This window comes from Ceratotherium simum, chromosome 15 (assembly GCF_057802395.1).
Source record: "Ceratotherium simum simum isolate JZ-2026a chromosome 15, ASM5780239v1, whole genome shotgun sequence".
NCBI classification, from domain to species: domain Eukaryota; kingdom Metazoa; phylum Chordata; class Mammalia; order Perissodactyla; family Rhinocerotidae; genus Ceratotherium; species Ceratotherium simum.
In genome coordinates this window covers 52,297,634-52,317,512 of record NC_141914.1, presented here as the reverse complement: position 1 = coordinate 52,317,512, position 19,879 = coordinate 52,297,634, and the positions used below count along the sequence as shown (strand labels likewise).

The 19,879-nt window shown below is 36.6% G+C and overlaps 1 protein-coding gene across 1 annotated transcript in view; it reads left to right on the top strand.

Moving 5' to 3' along the window:
• The window catches only part of LOC101390896 (uncharacterized), a 584,743-nt gene that overhangs the window by 358,083 nt on the left and 206,781 nt on the right, over positions 1-19,879 (top strand). Inside the window, 1 exon segment of the mRNA XM_087440065.1 lies at positions 10,948-11,068. Coding sequence (XP_087296191.1) covers positions 10,948-11,068 — 121 coding nt within the window.

The following is a 19,879-nucleotide window of genomic DNA, read 5'->3' as shown; positions in this document are numbered from 1 at the left end:
CATTTGATATTTATTGGACATTTGTATTTCTGATTTCTTTTCAATTTATTTCATTTCATTAGACTAAATTTTTGTTTGGGAGAGTTCAACTTTTCCTTTTGATTTATATTAACTTTTTATATATTAATGATTTCTACCCTTTGACTTGTGTCAGTGTTCTTCTCTTCATTTCTTCTTTGTATTTTGATTTTGCTCACTACAAATGGGAGATTTTAAAGTTTATATGGGGCAATCTGTCAGTCTTTCATTTATGCTTTTTGCTACTGGTGTTATCCTAGCTCCAAAAACATAAAACATATTTGTAAAATATCTTTAGCTGTTTTGTGTGCTACTAAAATTCTTCCTGAGCAGAAGAAAGAGATTTTAAGTCCTTTTCGTGTCATTTTTATGTACTAATCATTTTGACCAACAAAACCCTCTAATTGTCTTTTACTTCTTAACTCCTGCCAATGTGTAAGTCCCATCTTATCAGTTTGATTGTGAGTTTCCCAAGGGCCAAATTTAGTTTGACATTTGTTAATAATGTGCATAATTGTTAGGTTGAGGGTAAATAGACATGTAGAAAGGGACTCTTATACATGATATTTATTATTTTAATATTTCAGAATTGAAACTGGGTATCTTTGGGCTGGCCCTGTGACCTAGTGGTTAAGTTCAGAGTGCTCTGCTTCGGCGGCCCGGGTTCAGTTCCTGGGCGTGGACCTACACCACTCGTCGGTGGCTGTGCTGTGGCAGCAACCCACATACATAATAGAGGAAGATTGGCACAGATGTTAGCTCAGGGTGAATATTCCTTAAGCAAAAAGAGGAAGATCTTTTTGCTCAGGGTGAATCTTCCTCAGGAGAAAAAAGACAAAAAACAAAAACACTGGGTATGTATCTGACCACTTTCTCTCACATTATCTCCTGGAGGTATACTTATTCACATTCTTTAGAGTAGCAGGCCTTGCCTTCAACTTTCCCATAACCAGATGTAACAGTCTACGGAAGGGATTTTCAAATATTTTTAGTAGCAAAAACAACCACTTAATTCAAATAGATTTTAAGTTGGGAGCTACCCAATATATAAAATAGATAAAAGCAATTTTTCACTTATTGAATTAGAGGTGATATTCTAGGGTGCTCCTTCTCCTCATCCTCGCCATCCCTGTCCGGGCCTTTCCTGACAGAGCTCTCCGAATCCTGAAAGATTTGAAGCCAAATCTATCAGATCAGGAAGATTAAAGTCAGATGCCTTCAGAGCCAGTCGGATAACATAAACAAATGAGGTTGCTCAGGGAGAAGGAATAGCTTGTGGGAAAGACTGTGTGAACTGGAAAAAAATTGCAGTCATTAAAGGACAAATGTAAAACCAGACACAGAGATTTTACTATGCTTCTCTCACTAACTGATATAACATAGAAAGTATGCATTTGATCCAAAGCAAAAATTATTTTCCAAAGCCCTCTTCAGGGCTATGCAAACCAAGCATTACCTTTTTTTTAAAAAAATGTATATTTATTTCATGTAAAACCAGGCAGAGGCAATTTGACTGGACTATATTGACTTAGCTTTTCACTGAAGTAATTTTGCCATAATACGTTGTTACATTAGGTCTTACCTTTTAGTACAGGTCAGTATTAGTCAAAGATAGGTGAAGAAAATTTTGGCATTTTTTGAAAAACCTCTGTTGAAAACTTTGTCATTATTTTATCCGATGTCATTATTTTATCCGATGACCCTTATATTCATAACTCATGTAACAAATTTCCATAAGAATTTAATGCCAGGAAAAATCTGTCCCTCCTGAAAAACAAAAATTTCGCTTTGAACAGTCGCTGAAAATTATATAATCCATTGTTTTTATTACTTATCAGAAATCTCAGGCCTATTTTTTTTTTAAAGTACTGAAGGCACAAGCAATATTACAACCAAAAGTAAAACTTTAAAAGACATAACTCTACCACTGTTATATGTCAAATTATTTAACTTTTTAGTCTCTCTGAGTTTTCTCCATAATAATTTTATAGGCTTCTATAGTTGCAACTAAAACGCAGAAACAATTTGTAATCTGTTTCAACATAAAAATTCTCCGTGTTGTTTTATAGCCATCACAATGACAACTTGTAATGACTGCATTGGAGGGATACATTTAATTTACTTAATTATTCCCATATTGGTGAACACCAATATGCTTAATATATATATGTCCTTTATTTTTCTTTTTAATGACCATTCTTTTTTTGAATAAGCATAATTTTGTATGATATCATCAGTTTATAATGAGGACTACAAGATATTATGTATGGAAAGGTATCTAACATAGTTGAATTCCTTTGGAATATAATTTTGGATGAATTCTTAAGAGTGGAATCACAGGACTCTTGATATCTGACTTATTCCAACATATCTACTCTTTTTCAGCAAACTAAGCTTGGAGAATAAAATCCAAACTGGTTCTCCAATATTCCTTAGGAAGTCAACCTTCACTGCTCTTTCTCTGTATGATATCCTGCTGCAGCACAAAGCTTAGTACCTATTTATGGAGTCTTGTATTCTTTGTTAATCATTTCCTGTTTATTAGTCATCAATTCCTGTGTTGTTGACTGAGTCTAATTGTTAAGAAAAACAAGCAAGTGTATAATGCTTCAATTAATGAAATTTTCTTTGGACTAATGTAAAGAGGGTCGAGAAATAGGCATTCTTTTACTGATAGGCTGTGGTGGTCTAAATAGTGGCAGACCAGTTCTCTTGCTGAGAACATCTAGGAAAGTTGTATGTAATATAAAAATCACTCATCTGAAGACAGAGATTCTCATCAGAGAATATCATGACAGCCAGGAAAGTCAAAGAGGTGAGTTTTCGCCTCGAGGGATTGATTCGTAAGTAACAGAATGGGACAGACTGGAAAGGTGAGAAGAAAGTCCCGCTAATAGGGAGAAAAGATACACAGAGTAGTCATCAGTCTCAGTGGGCTGGGGAGATATAAACTGGAATTCAGAGCTATCGTGAAAGCCAAAATTTGAGGGATTAAGATACTGGAGAGAAGGTATACCAGTCAGAGTCCAGTAAGAGACAGAACACAGTGAGGATTTGATCAGGAGAAAAAGTACTATAAATATTATTGATTAGAAACCGGAGATAGAGTACTAAGAGGGGTAAAGAGAATGTTAAAGAATATAGGCAGAGCAGATGGAGGGAGCAGCCCCTCTGTCTAGGACTGAAAGTGAGTTCGCAAGAAAGGAACAAACTTGGAAACATTCTCCCCATCCCCCCACCAGGTTGAAACTCAGATCTCATTGGAGAGGGTGTGGCTGTGGGCCGACTAGATAGCATAAAACTTTGTTGAGGTGCTGCTGGCCCAGGGATGGTGGGCAGGAACCTGCGCACTGGGTGGCAGTGAGATTCACTGGGAAGCTGCCTGCTGGGGTACTGGTGAGACTGCTGAAGAGTGTGCACCACTAGTTTCCCATTCACCCCTGGTAGGCTGGCTGCTTGCTGCTGAAGAAGCTTCCCACAGACAAGGAAGCTGCCTGCTGGCAGCCACGATGTACATGCCTGTCAACTAGAGAGCTAAGTCATTCAAGTGATAAGTCCCTTCCTCTTGTAGCATTCCTCCAGTGCCTCTACTAGGAAGGCTTAACATTGCACCAGCTGGCGAGGGAGAAATGTTCACAGGGTCCAGCTTCAGTATCATAAAGCAAGTCAAAGAAGAGTGGATTTATAAAAATGAGAAAATTGATGACAAAATGTAAAATTGCACCTGAAAAGTAGAATTTATAAAAAGAATAAACTATAAATAGTAGAAATGAAAAAGACAATAACTTCAATGGAGAATGTGGTAGATGGAATTAATGGTATATTATAAAAGCTAATTATAGAGTTGATAACCTGGAAGATGGGTCAGTAGAATATATCTAGACTGAAGCAAAGAAAGAAAAAAGATAGGGCTGGCCCCGTGGCTTAGCGGTTAAGTGCGCACACTCTGTTACTGGTGGCCCGGGTTCGGATCCCAGGCGCGCACCGATGCACGGCTTCTCCGGCCATGCTGAGGCCGCGTCCCACATACAGCAACTAGAAGGATGTGCAACTATGACATACAACTATCTACTGGGGCCCTGGGGTAAAAAAAGGAGGAGGATTGGCAATAGATGTTAGCTCAGAGCCAGTCTTCCTCAGCAAAAAGAGGAGGATTAGCACGGATGTTAGCTCAGGGCTGATCTTCCTCACAAAAAAAAAAAGAAAAAAGATAATAAAAGAAAACAGAAAATAGCATGAGACAAATGATGTATAGACCAAAGGTCTCATAAACATGCATTATGCAGTACTAGAAAGAAAGGAGAAAGAAAATGAGGCAGAAGCAATATTTGAACAGATAATAGTGGGAATGATTTCTCTAAAACTAAAAGCAAGACTTCAAACCACAGAACTGAAAACACATCAAAGCATGTCATAGTAAAACATATGAGAAACAAGGGCAAAGAGAAAATCTTAAAAGCAGACAGAGAAACACAGTCACATTATATTCAAAGCAAATTTAACTGATGATAGAATGTCACTTTTGAAATGCTTAAAGAAAACAACTGCCAACCTACAATTCTGTTCCACTGAAAATATTCTTCAAAAATTAAGGTGTGATGAATGGAGCAAAATAGGCAAATCTGTGCAGAAGAGTTCCAAATAATTTATGTAGATACCCCACCATCAAGGAGGGGGAAGCATAACTGTCCACTCTTAAGTGAGAGCAGTGCATAATGACTTCATTCCAGAGAAGAGAGTATGGAGAGGGGAAGAACTAGAGTAACCTTAAAGGGGAGAAACCTGACAAACACTATGTCAGCCTGGGGATCAAGGGTCCATACAATCAACAGGACTTAGCCTGTTGATGTGGACTCTTGATATGACATCATGAAAATGGCACTTTGCCTCTGTGGTCTCCCTCCTCAAAACATATAATTCCAGTCTAATAATAAGAAAAACATCATAAAAATCCAAATTGAGAGACTTCTATAAAATATCTGACTGGTACTCCTCAAAACTGTCAAGCTCATCAAAAGCAAAGAAAAGTCAGAAGCAGTCACAGCCAAGAAGAACCTAAGGGGACATGACAACTAAATGTAATATGATATCCTGGAAGAGATCTTGGGACAGAAAAAGGACATTAGGTAAAAAATAAGGCAGTCTGATTCAAAGAAAGGACTTTAGTTAATAATAATGTATCAAGATCAATATAATTAATTGGCTCATTAATTATAACACATATGCCATACTAATGTAAGATAGTCATAATAGCAGAATATGGACCATATGGGATATATGGGAACTCTGCACTATCTTTGAAATTTTTCTGTAAATATAAAACTGTTCTAAAATAAAATTTTATTTAAAAATTAACGTGAGGGGCCGGCCCGGTGGCATAGTGGTTAAGTTCGCGCGCTCCACTGTGGTGGCCCGGGGTTCTCAGGTTTGGATCCCGGGCGCAGACCAACGCACCGCTTGTCAAGCCGTGCTATGGTGGCATCCCATATAAAGTAGAGGAAGATGGGCACGGATGTTAGTCCAGGGCCAATGTTCCTCAGCAAAAAGAGGAGGATTGGCAACAGATGTTAGCTCAGGGCTGATCTTCCTCACAAAAACAAAAAACAAAAACCAAAAAACAAATTGAGGCGAAAGAATGTCATTTCCTGACAAACAAAATCTGGAAAAAAAAATTGTTGCCAGCAGATCCATATAAAAAGAAATACTAAAGGCAGTTTTCAAGCAGAGGGAATATTATTCCAGAAAGAAGCTTAGCCATGTAGGAAGCAATAATGAATTCCAGAAAAGGTAAATATGTGGACAAACCTATGTCACTATTGACTATATAAAATAATAACAATACAGTCTTATGGGGCTTATATATCTGAAATTAAACTATAGGAAAAGCACAAAGGGAGTTAAAGTATAAGTTTCTAACATTGTCAGGGAAGTGGTTGAAGTACTAATTTATATTAGACTTCAACAATAGATATTGTAATATCTAGAGTAACCGCGAAAAGAATAATAATGTATAACCGACAATCTAATAAAGAGTTCAAATAGAACATCAAAAATAATAAATTTAAAAGGATATCAGAATGGAGATTAAAAGTAACATAAAATATATGGAAATTTAGAAAAATAGTAAAATGGTAAATTTAATCCAAATGTCAGTAATTACATTAAAAGTCATGATATAATACCACAGTTTAAAAAGATATTAGGATATTTAAAATAACATATAGATATGGATATAGATATATGGATATCTTGTCTCAAATATATGAATACAAAAAAGTTTAAAAGTAAAGTTTAGAGGTGCCTGCCTGGTGGCATAGTGGTTAAGTTCGAGTGCTCCACTCTGGCGGTCTGGGGTTCACAGGTGCAGATCCTGGGTGCGGACCCACACACAGCTTATCAAGCCACGCTGTGGCAAGCATCCCATATATAAGAAGAGGAAGATGGGCACAGATGTTAGCCCAGGGCCAATCTTCCTCAGCAAAAAGAGGAAGATTGGCAACAGATGTTAGCTCAGGGCTGATCTTCCTCACACACACACAAAAAACAAAGTGAAGTTTAGAAAATGTAATGTCATGCAAACACCTACCAAAAGAAAGCTGACATAACTATACTAATATCACAAAACCTCAACTTTAATGAAAGAAGCATAGCTAGATCTAAAGAGAAACATTTTATAATAACAAAGGGTTAATCTGCTAGGAAGACGTGGCAATTATAAATTTGTATGCCCGTCGTAATAGAACTTCAGAATATATAAAACAAAAATTGCAGTCATTAAAGGACAAATGTAAAATCAGACACAGATTTTATTATTCTTCTCTCACTAACTGTTATAACAAGCATATAAAAAATCCTTAAAGATATAAAGATATGAAAACCATGATTAACAAACTTGAACTACTTACATATACATATGTGAAATATGTGCATATATACATACAGATAACATAGCACCTGGCAGTTGTAGAATACATCTTATTTTCCAGTAAGCATAGATTTTTTTTTTTAGCCAAAATTGACCATTGCTAGAATATAAAGCAAGACTTAACAAGCTTTGATGAACTGAAGTCACGCAGAGTATATTCTCTGTCCACAATGGAATTTATCCAGCATTTCATAGCAACAAGATGATTGGAAATTCTTCAGATATTTGGAAACTCCCCAAGTATACCTCAAAATAACCCAAACAAGAAATGTTAATGTAGATTAGGAAATATTTTGAATTGAAAAATAATTAAATTATAACCTATCAAAACCTGTGGGATGCAGCTAATATTTTATTTTTAGAAAAATCTACAGCTTTAAATGAACATAATAATGCCATCAATTTCTTTCTTCCTTATACAAATATACAATTCCCACATTGAGAGAAGGAATTCCTGTACCTTCTGGAATCTCAGCTGGCATGCGACTCCTTTAACCAACAGATATCTAAGAAGTGAGGCTATGTGACTTGCAGATCAAATACATCATAAGAAGCCTTGAAGCTTCTGTTTGGATCTCTTAGAATGGTCTCTCTTGGGAATGATGTACAATTAACCCATGTAAAATGTCTCTACCCTGAGACCACCAAGCAGTAAAAACGTCCAAGTTTGGCATGTAGAGGGAGAGCGAGATGCCTGACCAGACCCCCAAATGTTCCAACCATCTTAGCCCAAATCCCAACATGTGAGTGAAGTAGCCTACATGCTGCTGTAAGCCCAGCTGCCATCTGACTGCTCCCGTATGTGGAACCCCAGTGAGGACCACGCAGCTGAGCCCTTCAATCCCCAGAAATACGAAATATAATAACAAATTGCCTTTTAAAGCCACTTAGTTTGGGGATGTTTTGTTACACATTTATAGATAACTGGAAATATTATGAAAGAAGAAAGCTAAAAATCAGTCATCTAAATTTCCATCTCAAGAACTTAGAAGCAGAGCTTTGAAAGGAATCCAAAGAACGTAGAAGGAAGGCAATGATAAAGATGGCAGTGGAAATTAATTAAATGTAAAAATGTGGACTACTGAAAAATCAATAGAGCCAAAAGTTTATTCTTGGAAAAGATGATAGAAAGACAGATAGATAGATCGATAAATAGATGGATGTCTAGCAAAGCTGATCAAGAAAAAAGAGAAGGTGCATATTATGTATTTCAGGATTATGGAAGAGGACCTCACGACAAATTGGACAGACATTAGAAAGATATTATGAGAATATTGTGAACGACTTAGCAATACATTTGAACATTTATATGAAATGAACAAATTCCTTGAAACACATAATTTACCCAACATATTTAAATGAAAATCTGAATTTTTTATATCTATTAGAGACATTGAATCTGTAATTAAAAGCCTTCACAGACGCGTGCGTGTGCGCGTGCACGCGCGCGCGCACACACAAAATCCCAGGCCCAGATGGCATCAGATATCAGCTCTTTGAAACATTTAAGTAAGAAATGACAGTAATCTTACACAGATTCTTTCAGAGAATAGAGAAAGAGGGAAAACTTACCCACTTGTTTTATGTATCCAGTGTGATCTGGATGCCAAACCCTATCAAGAATATTATAAAAAAGAAAAAGTTCTGGTGAATCCCTCTCATGAATGTAGTCACAAAAATCCTAAACCAAATATTAGCTAGCTGAATCCAGGAATAAATAAAAAGGGCAGTGAATCATGACCAGGTTTATTTCAGGGATGCAAAAATCAATCAATGTTATTCATTATATTAACAGAATTAACATGAAAAAACATGTAATTATCTTTATACATTCAGAAAAGGCAATAAATAAAACTTAACATCTATTTATGATACAAATACTTAAGAAACTAGAAGTAGGAAGAAACTTTATTATTTCTAACCTATAAAAAAAAACTTATAGTATACTTCATACCTACAGTGAAATGTTTAAAGCTATTCTTCTAAGATCAGAAGCAAGACAAGGATGACCGTTGCCACCACTTCTATTTCACATTCTACTGTACCCACAAGTGAAAAACCACTATTGAAGAATTGGACAGATGGGCAAAATATTTGAATGAGCACTTCAATAAGATATTATCCAAATGGCCAATAACATGAAAATGTGCGTAACCTAATTAATCATCAAGGAAATGCAAATTAAAATCACAGTGTGATTTTATTATAAACTCAGAATCATTATTACTATTATACTATTATAAACTCAGAAGAGCTAGAAGTGACAAAATAAAAAAGAAACTATAATAAAACAGAATATCCCAAACATTGGCAAAGATGAGTAGCATCTGGTCTCTAATACACCACTGGTGGGAGTGTAAATTAGAATAACCTCTTAAGAAGACAATTTGGCTATAAATACTAAAGTAGAACATATACCTTTTGACCCAGCAATTCCAGTCCTAGATACACTGCCCAACGGAAATGCATATGTAAGTTCATGGAAGACATGTATGGGAAGGTTCATAGCAGTACTCTTTACAATAACCCAAAATAGGAAAATACCCAAATTCCCATCAGCTGTTAAATGGATAAATAGAAATTGTGGTATGTTCATAGAATTGAATAGTATACAGGAATAGGAATGAATGAACTACAAGTATATGCAACAACGTGAATCCATCTCATAAACAGAATGCTGAGTGAAAGAAGCCAGACACACACAAAAAACACTCTCAGTACGATTCTACTTATATATAGTTCAAAAAGACAAAACCTGTCATTAAAGATCAGGATTGTTGTTTCATTCAGCCAGGCAGGGTGCTCCATGGGTTCTAGTAATACTTTATTTCTTGTGGTTGTGTTGGTGTATTCTATTTCATCAAACCATAGACTTAAGATCTGTATACTTTTCTGTGTGTACGACACACTTCAAAGAAAAGTTAACTAAAAACAAACAAAAGAAGTCTCAACAGCTGCGCAGCCAGGCCTCAGACGAAATCAGTTATATCCAGTCAAGATGCATTGCAGCTCACTCTGCCTGTTACCTCGTCATTCCTTCAGTATCAGTACTCTGCTCTCATGGTTCCACAGTTGTGGTGACTCCGCTCCTCTTTGTCTATGCTTCTACTTTGTCAGCATCTTCTGCCATTCCTGACTAACCCATTCTTGCTTTCCCTCACTTTTGTCTCTTCTTCTCTCTCCCATCCTTACCTGCCCCTCTCTATTTCTTCCCTATGCTCTCCACCCTCTCTCTCTTCCAGCCACACTCAGCTCATAAGGCAAAGATTAAGTCAGGTAGTCAGCATACAATAGAATTGCCTCTTTTGAGCAGAACAGGCCACTATCAAATTTACAGATAGGTTGGAATACTTATCAGCTGTTAATCCGGGGGAGTGGAATATGTACAATTGAGCCCTATCTGTAAAGATGGTTCCTGGCCACAGGTTTAGAAGTGGGCTGTGGGCATATCTACTACATGGACACAACCAAATCACACTTCTGTTAAGTCCTCAACCCCACCTGGATTTTAAATATTGGAAACCATGAAACTACCCTTTTACCTTCCTCACACTTTCTAGTATAATGCCAAATATGTAGTCATGGGTGCTCAATAATTATTTATTTGAGAAGCCAATAACAACATATTTAATGGATGAATAAGTGACCTAGTGTTCTGACTTGCTAGTTTCTTACTCTGTTCTCAATCTCATCCTCAAATGATGACTTGGATATGAAATTTCTGGATCTGTACTATAAGCTTCCAAGTTCCATAAGACTAGACAACTTCTTAGTACAGCTGTACAAACATATTTCAAATACCAAAGATTATGACCTGTTTTTTCTTTATGTCAAAATTAGAGTGCATTAGCTCTAATGAAAATGAGATGTTATAGTTTTATCTCATTTAATCTGAGGTCAAAGAATGACATCACTCTGTGATGGCACATTTTTAGGAGAGCCGCTGAAGTCTTTTTGTGTGTCTAGTTATAGGAAGCTAATTCTGTTTAAATATTCAATTGCAGATATAAATGAATGTACCATCAACAATGGTGGCTGTCAGGACCAATGCTGTAATACAATTGGCAGTTATTACTGCAAATGTCAAGCTGGCCAGAAGCTGGAGGAAGATGGCAGAGGATGTGAAGGTAACAGTTAGGACTGTCTGCTTACTGATAAGGAAAGAGAGAACATGTATGTACCGCAAACGAGGGGGTTTGTCTTTTATCTAGAGCCAGTTGAAGTGGCTGTGTTGAATGTTGTCAAGAGCGCAGATCTTCCTCTCATGTCTGGATTACAAAATTGTAACCCTAAGAACTCTTCAAGTAGCTTATTATAGGAAACATATGATTATACGCTGGTTTGGTTGTGTCATGTTCTGATTATGGAATTTCAATCGTTCATTTAAATCCTTGGGTAAAGCACATATTTTTTAAAGCCTTTCATTTAATTCTAAAGTAAAAATGGTGCTTATCATAAAATATTCATATGTTGCTACAGTAGAAATGGAGGGGTACAAAACTGACTACAGGACTGGTATTCTTGGTGTAGAATTAGTTTGCTTTTTTCACAAACTTCAATTTTCTGTCTCCTTTTTAAATAAAATCCTTCCTTCTTTTATTTATTCATTCATCATTTTGTTCATTTGACAATCATTGAGTTTCTGCTCTGTATCAGCCATTATTCCAGGCTCTGGGGATATAAAAATTAATGAGAAATAAATTCTGCCCTGACGGAGCTCAATGACTAGAGGTGAAGATTGAAACATAAGCCAAAACCTTACAGAATGGTGTTTTAAAGCATTATGGCATGAGGTTAAGTGCATTGGATTCAAAGAGATGTGGGTTTGAGTCTTAGCTCTATGACTCAACAATTTAATAACACGCCTTGGGCATGTTATTTAATCTTTATAAGACTCTTTTCTCATCTGTAAAATTTAGGATAATGGTAATTCCTAAAACCAAAAAAGTTGCTGTGTGAATTAGATAAGATAATGCATCCAAAGTACTTAGCATAGTGGGTGGCATATAGTAGGTGTTCAAATGATAACTGTGAATTGTACTCTCATTTACAAACTCGGTTGTTGCCATATTGAGAATGTAATGAGGACCAGAGACTGCTTCCTTCTATTCTTCTCTAAAAGGGGAGATACCCAAACTAAAAGGATGACTTGACCATGCCTTATAACTATCCTCTCTGATTATCTTCCCTCTATTCATACTACTAAAATGCTTGAGCATTTTATGTATTCACGCATTTTCTTTTTTTTAGGTCACATAGAAATGCATTTATTCTAACTATATTTTCCTATTGGACTTACAAAATCACACACATTGTTTCCCCCTGATAATGTCTCTTCCTGATGGAGCATATGTGAACAGGTTGTTAGGAGAAAACAAAACAAACAAAAGACATTCAGCTAAATGTGACTGGGGCTGGGGCTGTGAGTTTGATTGGGACTGCCAAGACAAGACAAGTTGTAGACAGGTTGGGGAATTTGTCAGATTCACAGGAAGCAGTGTGGTTTAGTCCCTCCTGGCAGCTTTGGCAGGCAGCAGCGGGAAGGGCTCTAGGTAGACAGCCAGATGTTCAAGGGCAACTGCATCTGGGCCTTTCTGAGACAGCCTTCATCCCCAGCAGGGTCCTCTGCCTACCAAGGTATAAATTTATAATGGCAATCCCTAAATTCACCTGGCTCTTTTTCACTGAAGTGAGATAATCTTTATTTTTGATGAGTTTGTTTGGCAATGGTGTTCCTGGTATCAATTCAATATCAGAGAAGAAAAGGAATTAAGGACCCCATCATATCCCAAGATGGGACCATGACCACTGAAGACAGCATGGTTTGTACCATGAGAATACTGTTTGTCACAACCCCTTTCTTCCCTCATAGGCAGCAACCTCTTCATTTCTTTCTGTCTATTATTATTATTATCATTATCATCATTATTGTAGATATTTTTGAAGTGCCTAGCATGGCACTTAGCCATTGTTGGGTATGACAATTGTTATTGTTATTTTTGCAATAGCTACTAGGCTGATAAGGCATGTTAGATTATGCCCACTAATTCATTTACATGCATTATCTCATATTTTAATTGAAGTTAGTTACTCTTGGTCACTCAAGTAAACGTCAAAATGTTTAGAGAAGTGATTTCTATGGTTTCATCTAACACGGTCCGTTTGTACAAACTGAGTAAGAGTAAGGTCAGTATTTGTGAGAATCAAAAGTTTGATACTGAGTTAGCGCTGACTTCCTACTTACCTAGATGTAGACCTGGGGATGGTGGTATGGAGGGGAGCAACTCACCAGTGAAGGACCACTTCTCTCTGTCTCATACTTCTTAGCATCTTTTCTTTCTCATTTCCTTTAAATGACTATTTGGTAGACATGGTGATGGCACAGATTCAGCTTGCTGATTGTTGAACATAGACTGATCTCAGATTTGTTTATATATGTAATTAAATAAAAAATAATAGAGGTCATTTTGAAATTGAGTGCATTCTAAAGCCGACGAGCATTTGAATTCATCTGCATGCACTAATGACTCATTCGTGTTTGTGTACAGGATGCTAACAGAAAAGGTCAGTTGGTTTCAGAGACCTTTGTGTTGACTGCTGCAGCCATAGAATTAAACAGTTATTTGAAAAGACTTCTTTGCATTTATGTAAATTTAATTTAATTTATTTGAATTGCTTTTTAAAATACAGATCAACATCTTAGGGGACATTTGTTGCAGCATTAAAATGAATGTGAAGTCTATGCTTCAACAGAATTGAAACATTTATAAATGGCCTTGTTAGTTAATCTTATTCTTTAAACTTTTCTCTAAAGAGCTGTAAACTTGTGGAGAAGCCCTCTGATTAGCTCAGTTACATGAGTGTCCCCTTCTCTCAAGCACAGCACTGAACCTAAAGCATGATTTCCAATTCACAGTGCAGAGAGATCCTTGTAAGGTGTACACTAAAGGGTAAAATAAAGAGCGTTAAGAACTAACTGCCTGTCGCTGGACACTGTGGGGATATTTATATATATATTGTGTGTATTTTATGTTATATGTATTATGTAATATGTAAGTAAATATGTATAAATACGTAAGTACATAATATATTTATTTATATATAATATATAAACTATGTATATTTATATCTAAAATATATATATCCACTGTGGGGATATTTATATGCATTTTTTATATATTGTACATTTATAGATTATGTTTATTTTATGTGTATATATAGAAAGAGAGAGAGAAAGGATATAAGGTTTTTCTTCTTTAATTTGTTAGTGTTGGTTATGATATTCCTAGCTTTCCAAATATGCAACTATCTTTGGATTTCAGGAAAAAATCCAACTGGGTTTTATCATTTTATTTGCTACTGAATCCAATTTGCTATTATTTTGTTGAGGATTATTACATCCCTAACCATGAGTGAAATAGGCCAGTAATTTTTGTTTCTCATATGTTATTTATGGCAGAGGTTCTCAACTGGGGTGATTTTGTCCCCCAGAGACATTTGGCGATGTCTGAACACATGGATTTTCACAACTGAGGGGAGAGGGTACTGCCGGCATCTAGTGGGTGGAGGCCAGGATACTGCTAAACATCCTCTTCTTCTGTTACTCTGATTATACATATGTTAGACCTTCTCATTCTATCTCACATGCTGCTTTCATGTATTCTGTTTTCTTTTCTCTATTTACTACATATGCTCTACCAGTCTATTGAGTTTCAAATATCAATAATTTAACTTTACATATTTAGAAGTCTCGTTTTTCTCAAAAATGTAGGTCACTTTCTGTTGTATGCTCATTTTTATAACTTATTCTTTTCTTTTAATACTTCACACCTAGTTAATCTATATACTGTATCCTTGTGGGGAGTCTAAATCTATGGTTTCTTATTCCTAGGCCATTAGTTACAGCCTCTTTCATTTCGTGTTATATATACCTCTAGTATAGAACTCCTCACAGAGCGCTGTACTTATTTATGTATTTGTATTGTTCATTAGATTGAGAATATCTCCTGGGAAAGAGCTATGTCTTATCACTTGTTCATCCCTACCTCACAGGTGTTTAGCACCTAGCAGAATTCCACAAATCCCTGTTGAATGAATGCACATAAGCAAACAGTCAGTACACCTTTCATCCATTTCCTTATCTACAGATTCTGATCATGCTAAGTTTGTCATTTAAAGTCTGACTAGTTAAACCATTTGGTTGTCAATAGGTCTTTGTATAAATGTTTGCTGATAACAAGTCTATTTCATTTAAAAGGGCCAATCACATTTTTGCTTCTGGAGGACAAATTAAAGTCTTTTGGCTTAGTTGGAACTTTCGGAAATTTCTCCATGTGACTCGACTAAATTATTGGTGCAACAGCACTGCTAGTGACTCTTAGAGCATGGTAGTCCCCTGAAGTCAAGGAATTTTTCTAAGTGAAATGGTAACTAACATTACTGTGCATTTTCATAAGTGAACTTACAAAGATAATGAACATTGATTGGACATTTAAGATAAAATATTCCATTTAGGAGAAATAAATGAACATATACTATATATTGATAAAGATATATTGTTTAATGAATTGACTTAAAATATTTAAAAGTAATTTTGATAGTATTTTAAGCCAATTTTTTTCCTGAAACACATTAGAAATCGTAATGTGAATAAACAGAGAATGTAACTCAGTATGCCGTTGTTGTGGAATTACAGAATTTTTTGCCAAAAAAGACTTCTATAAATGGAATCTCAGGGAAATTAAATAATTTGAACAAGCTCAAAGTGCTAATTGGTAGACAAAGTGACACTAGAGGCTAAGCTTTCCTGTTTCTCCTCGATGAGTTTGATAGGCAGTGTGAACTTGATACAGACCAGGTTAATCAGAACCATGGACACACATTGCTCCAGGGGCCCAGAGACCCTCAACTCATAGAGGCCATGATCTACACAGGAGGGAAATTAAGACCTGGAAAGATTGACTGTGTTCCTCCAAGTCCCAAACCATTTGTTTGTAGAGGTAGGAACAGAATCCAGTTCCCCTTTTCCCAATTGCCATTCTTCCCAGTTGATCAACCAATCTGGTCAGTAAACATTTATTGGGTAACTACTATGTGCTCAGTACTGTGTTGGGTAACTTGAGAATGCCAGAGTAGTACAAAATATGGTTTCTTCTGTCGTAAGGCCTCAGTATCATTAAGCATCCTAGATATAAAAATATTGTGTGTACTTTCATTTTAAATGAAGGTACAAGTAATTGTATTATATGCTTTGAGAGTTCACCCAGGGCAGCTCCTGGCCTCCAAGCAGCACTGTGTCTAAACCAGCTGGTTGTTTAACCTGGTATTAGAGAGCTCCAAGGGAGGAGATTCTGCAACTCCTTTCCAGTTTGTTTAATAACCCTTGCTATCAGGAAAGCCTTCCTCATGTGTAATCTATATTGCTCCTGCTGAAGTTTAAGCCTTTTGGATTTTATTTTCTTCTTAGTTCAGAAAGACTTAACAAATCAGAATGCTCCTTTACAGTAATTCTTTCCACACTTACAGCGCACTATTGTGCCCCTCCTCAATTTAGTAAAAATATTGATTGTGCCAAATACCAGAGGCTATTGACACTTGAAGAAAAAATATTTTCTTTCTTTCTGTCTATCTGTCTACAGTCACACACACATATTTGGGTTTTGAGTTTATAAAAATAACTTGAAGAAATCATTAATAAGGATTTATCTACTTCTCTGTATTGCTTCTCTTAATAGTCGTTTATAAAGGGCATCCTAAACTTGCACTGGTGTTAGGGAGCATGTAAAGGTAGCAGTAGTAGTTCCCTGGCTTCCAGGAGCTGAAAGCCTATTAAAGGGCTATACAGTGGAGAACAATTTGAGAAAATTCCCAGTCTGTCCTCATATACTAAAGAAAAAGTTATCCTTTTTGAATTTATGAAGGCACATTTGCAGTATGGCATTCATTATGTTTAAAAAGATTGAACCACTTAAAATTCTTGGGATTTATCATAGTTAATACATAAATGCATACAAAGTTTACTTTCTTTTCATCCATCCATCCCTCCATCCATCCATCCATTCACAAACATGTATCTGACCCTTATGCTGTGGACAACGTTGAATGAAGAACACATACTTTGGGTGTGAATATTGCCTCTGACATTTACTAACTGTGAGACTTAGGGCAAGTTACTTAGTATCTTTGAGCTTTCCCTCTTTATCTATAAAACTAGAACAGTACCTAATCTGTTATAGACTGAGAAATTAAATGTTGTATGAAAACACCTTGGTAGTGGGAAAACCTCCTTTCCCCTACTTCACGACCACGTGAAGAGCCATGCTCATTATTGTAACAATCCTAACATCTCTCTGCCCCCTCACTCACTCCCTTCTTCCCAGGGGAGGAGGAGCAAATTACCTCGCTGGTGAGTTTGGGGAAAGAAATTGTGTGTTTGGGGAAAGAGACTGTGGAATTTAGCCCACCTTCGTATTTTCTCTTTAGAATCTGCAAATACCTGCAGAAAGTGCTCATTCTGGTCTGCTCTGCTGTGATGTATGTTGAACAGGGCAGGACTCCACGTGGGGAAGACTGAGGTTTTCCAGCCTCACCTGTGACCAGGTGGGAGCGTTTACCTAATTGCACATACATTTTTAGGAAGCCCATTGTTGCTGCACTCTTTAATCCTTTTCTCCAGTTTCAACTTTATCAAAAATAAAGCTGAAATTTTGTCCTCATTTGCCTATTTTGGATTAGATCTCAATTAATTCAAAAGTCAGGCAGGGAACACAAATTTGTTATCGGATCCTTTCAAATACTAACACCTTGCATCTGCCTAATGCATAATAAATGCTCAAGAAATTTTTCTTCTTTCCTCATTTTTTTATTTCCTCCTATGCTCTGTGTTGTCGAAGATAAAAATATGTGTAAGGTTATCTTTCTCTCTCCAAGGAGCTTCCAGTTCAATAAAGAAGATAAGATGGATACACAAACAGTTATAGTGTAAGATAGCAGGAGTAAATATAAGGCAGGCACAAGCAAAGAGCTATGGGAATTACTCAGAGAAAGAGATAACCCTCTGTGGAATCAGAGTGGGCTGCAAAGAACAGGGACAGACACTAATCCCTCGGTCCTGGGACTGAGCAATCCCTCCTTCCATTTCCTTAAAAAATTCCCTATTGGAGTTGTGCCTCATACTACTTGTCCTGCTGTCTCTCTTCTCTGTTGTTTGACCCTGGAAGCCACCTAAGATTTTCACAGCAAAGCTGCCACTGCCACGCCCACAATCATTCTTTGTAGAAACTCAGAATATTCTTCAAGATCTGTGTCTTTTAGCCTAGAGAGAAAACATGTACAATTCAAATCTGAAACTCTGCTATGAAAATGGAAATCCACTTTATCTCTTTCTAAGTTAATGTTTTAAATAAAGCCCATCATTTCTCCCCTAATAATTCAGAGTAATCATTTCAACACCTCAGCTTTTAGTGAACACTTATTATAGTCAAAAAGGTATTTGGAAGTGAGGCAAGCTGGAAGAGACTGTAACTAATATAAATTCCCCAAGATGAGCTGGCTTGCTTTCCAAATTTCATTAGGGACCTACAGATTTATGGCAGTTATAGCTTCTGTGGGTGGTGCCAAAAGAAGAAGACTAGGAAAAATAAGTCCCAGAAGTCGGTAGCTGACAAGCAAGGCATCTCTCACAAGGGTCTCTTGTTGGTAATACACCAGGACAAAAATAACCACAGCCCAGCCTACAGTCTCAGTAGCCCCTGCCACTGCAAAACCCGTGAAACAGAAGCAGCCAGTCAGGGCAAATGGCTGTGTGGGAGGCTCTCGGAATGGTGGGCAGCAAGAGACCTTCTTTCCAAAGTTTGGCTCACGGTCCTTAAATTTTACCCTAGCGTACCATGGGTTTAATACTCTGAAGAGTAAAACCTTTTATTTTCATTCACTATTATTTTGAATTTCTCTATTCAGTCATCTTAAAAATGAGCTGATCTTTTTGAAAGATTGTATTATTATCTTTATGATTTGTTTCCAAGAAAGATTTCCCAACTGAAGCACCCTGACCTGAATTCCTCAGAATGGTGTTCTCCCTCTAGATATTTTTCAGATTATAGAATCATACCCATCAAAGGATCAGTATGATCCTGTATTCTAAAGAGTAATCTTTTTAGACTTCTGAAATGTAGAGGGTTGGTTCCTGCCCTTGCAAGACCCATATTATTTTCTATAACTATCATAAAACGAGTAATGGGTAACTGTTTTTTTAATTTTCTTGTTATAAGAAATTCCTTCATCGGTTTCTGAATAATGGAGACATTTTTTCTTTCAATAAGGACTCATTAAGGGGAACTTTGAATATATATGTGTAATTTTTAATCAGGTAGTAAGCCAGTTAAAATTCACTTGTTATTTTGCTTTCATGTGTCTGTATTTTTAGTGACCTTCTGAAGACCAAACCCCTTCGGGATAAGATCTCATAGAAAGAATTGAAGCTACTCATTCCTGAAAAAGCTGTATCCCTTAGTTCATAAGTTCAAGTTAAGTTTCAGTTTTTATTATTCATTCTAAGTTCTTAATTTCTTAACAGGCCAGATCTGCACTTCCTTGAATACAATTAATATCAACATAAAAGAATATCACTCATTTTATTTCTCCAGTGGGTATATTTGATGGATATATTCCAAATGCATTGCCAGTGAAACCAAGCACATGAGAGTATGCATGTTTATTTGTTTTGTTTGGTTTTAAGGAAGATTCACCCTGGGCTAACATCTGCTAGAGGAAGCCAATCTTCCTCTATTTTGTGTGTGAGTTGCCACCACAGCATGGCCGCTGACAAGTGGTGTAGATCCGCACCCAGCTACTGAACCCGGGCCGCCTAAGTGGAGTGTGCCAAACTTAACCTTTAGGCCTCGGGGCTGGCCCCTTGTATTTTTACGTTATACCTTC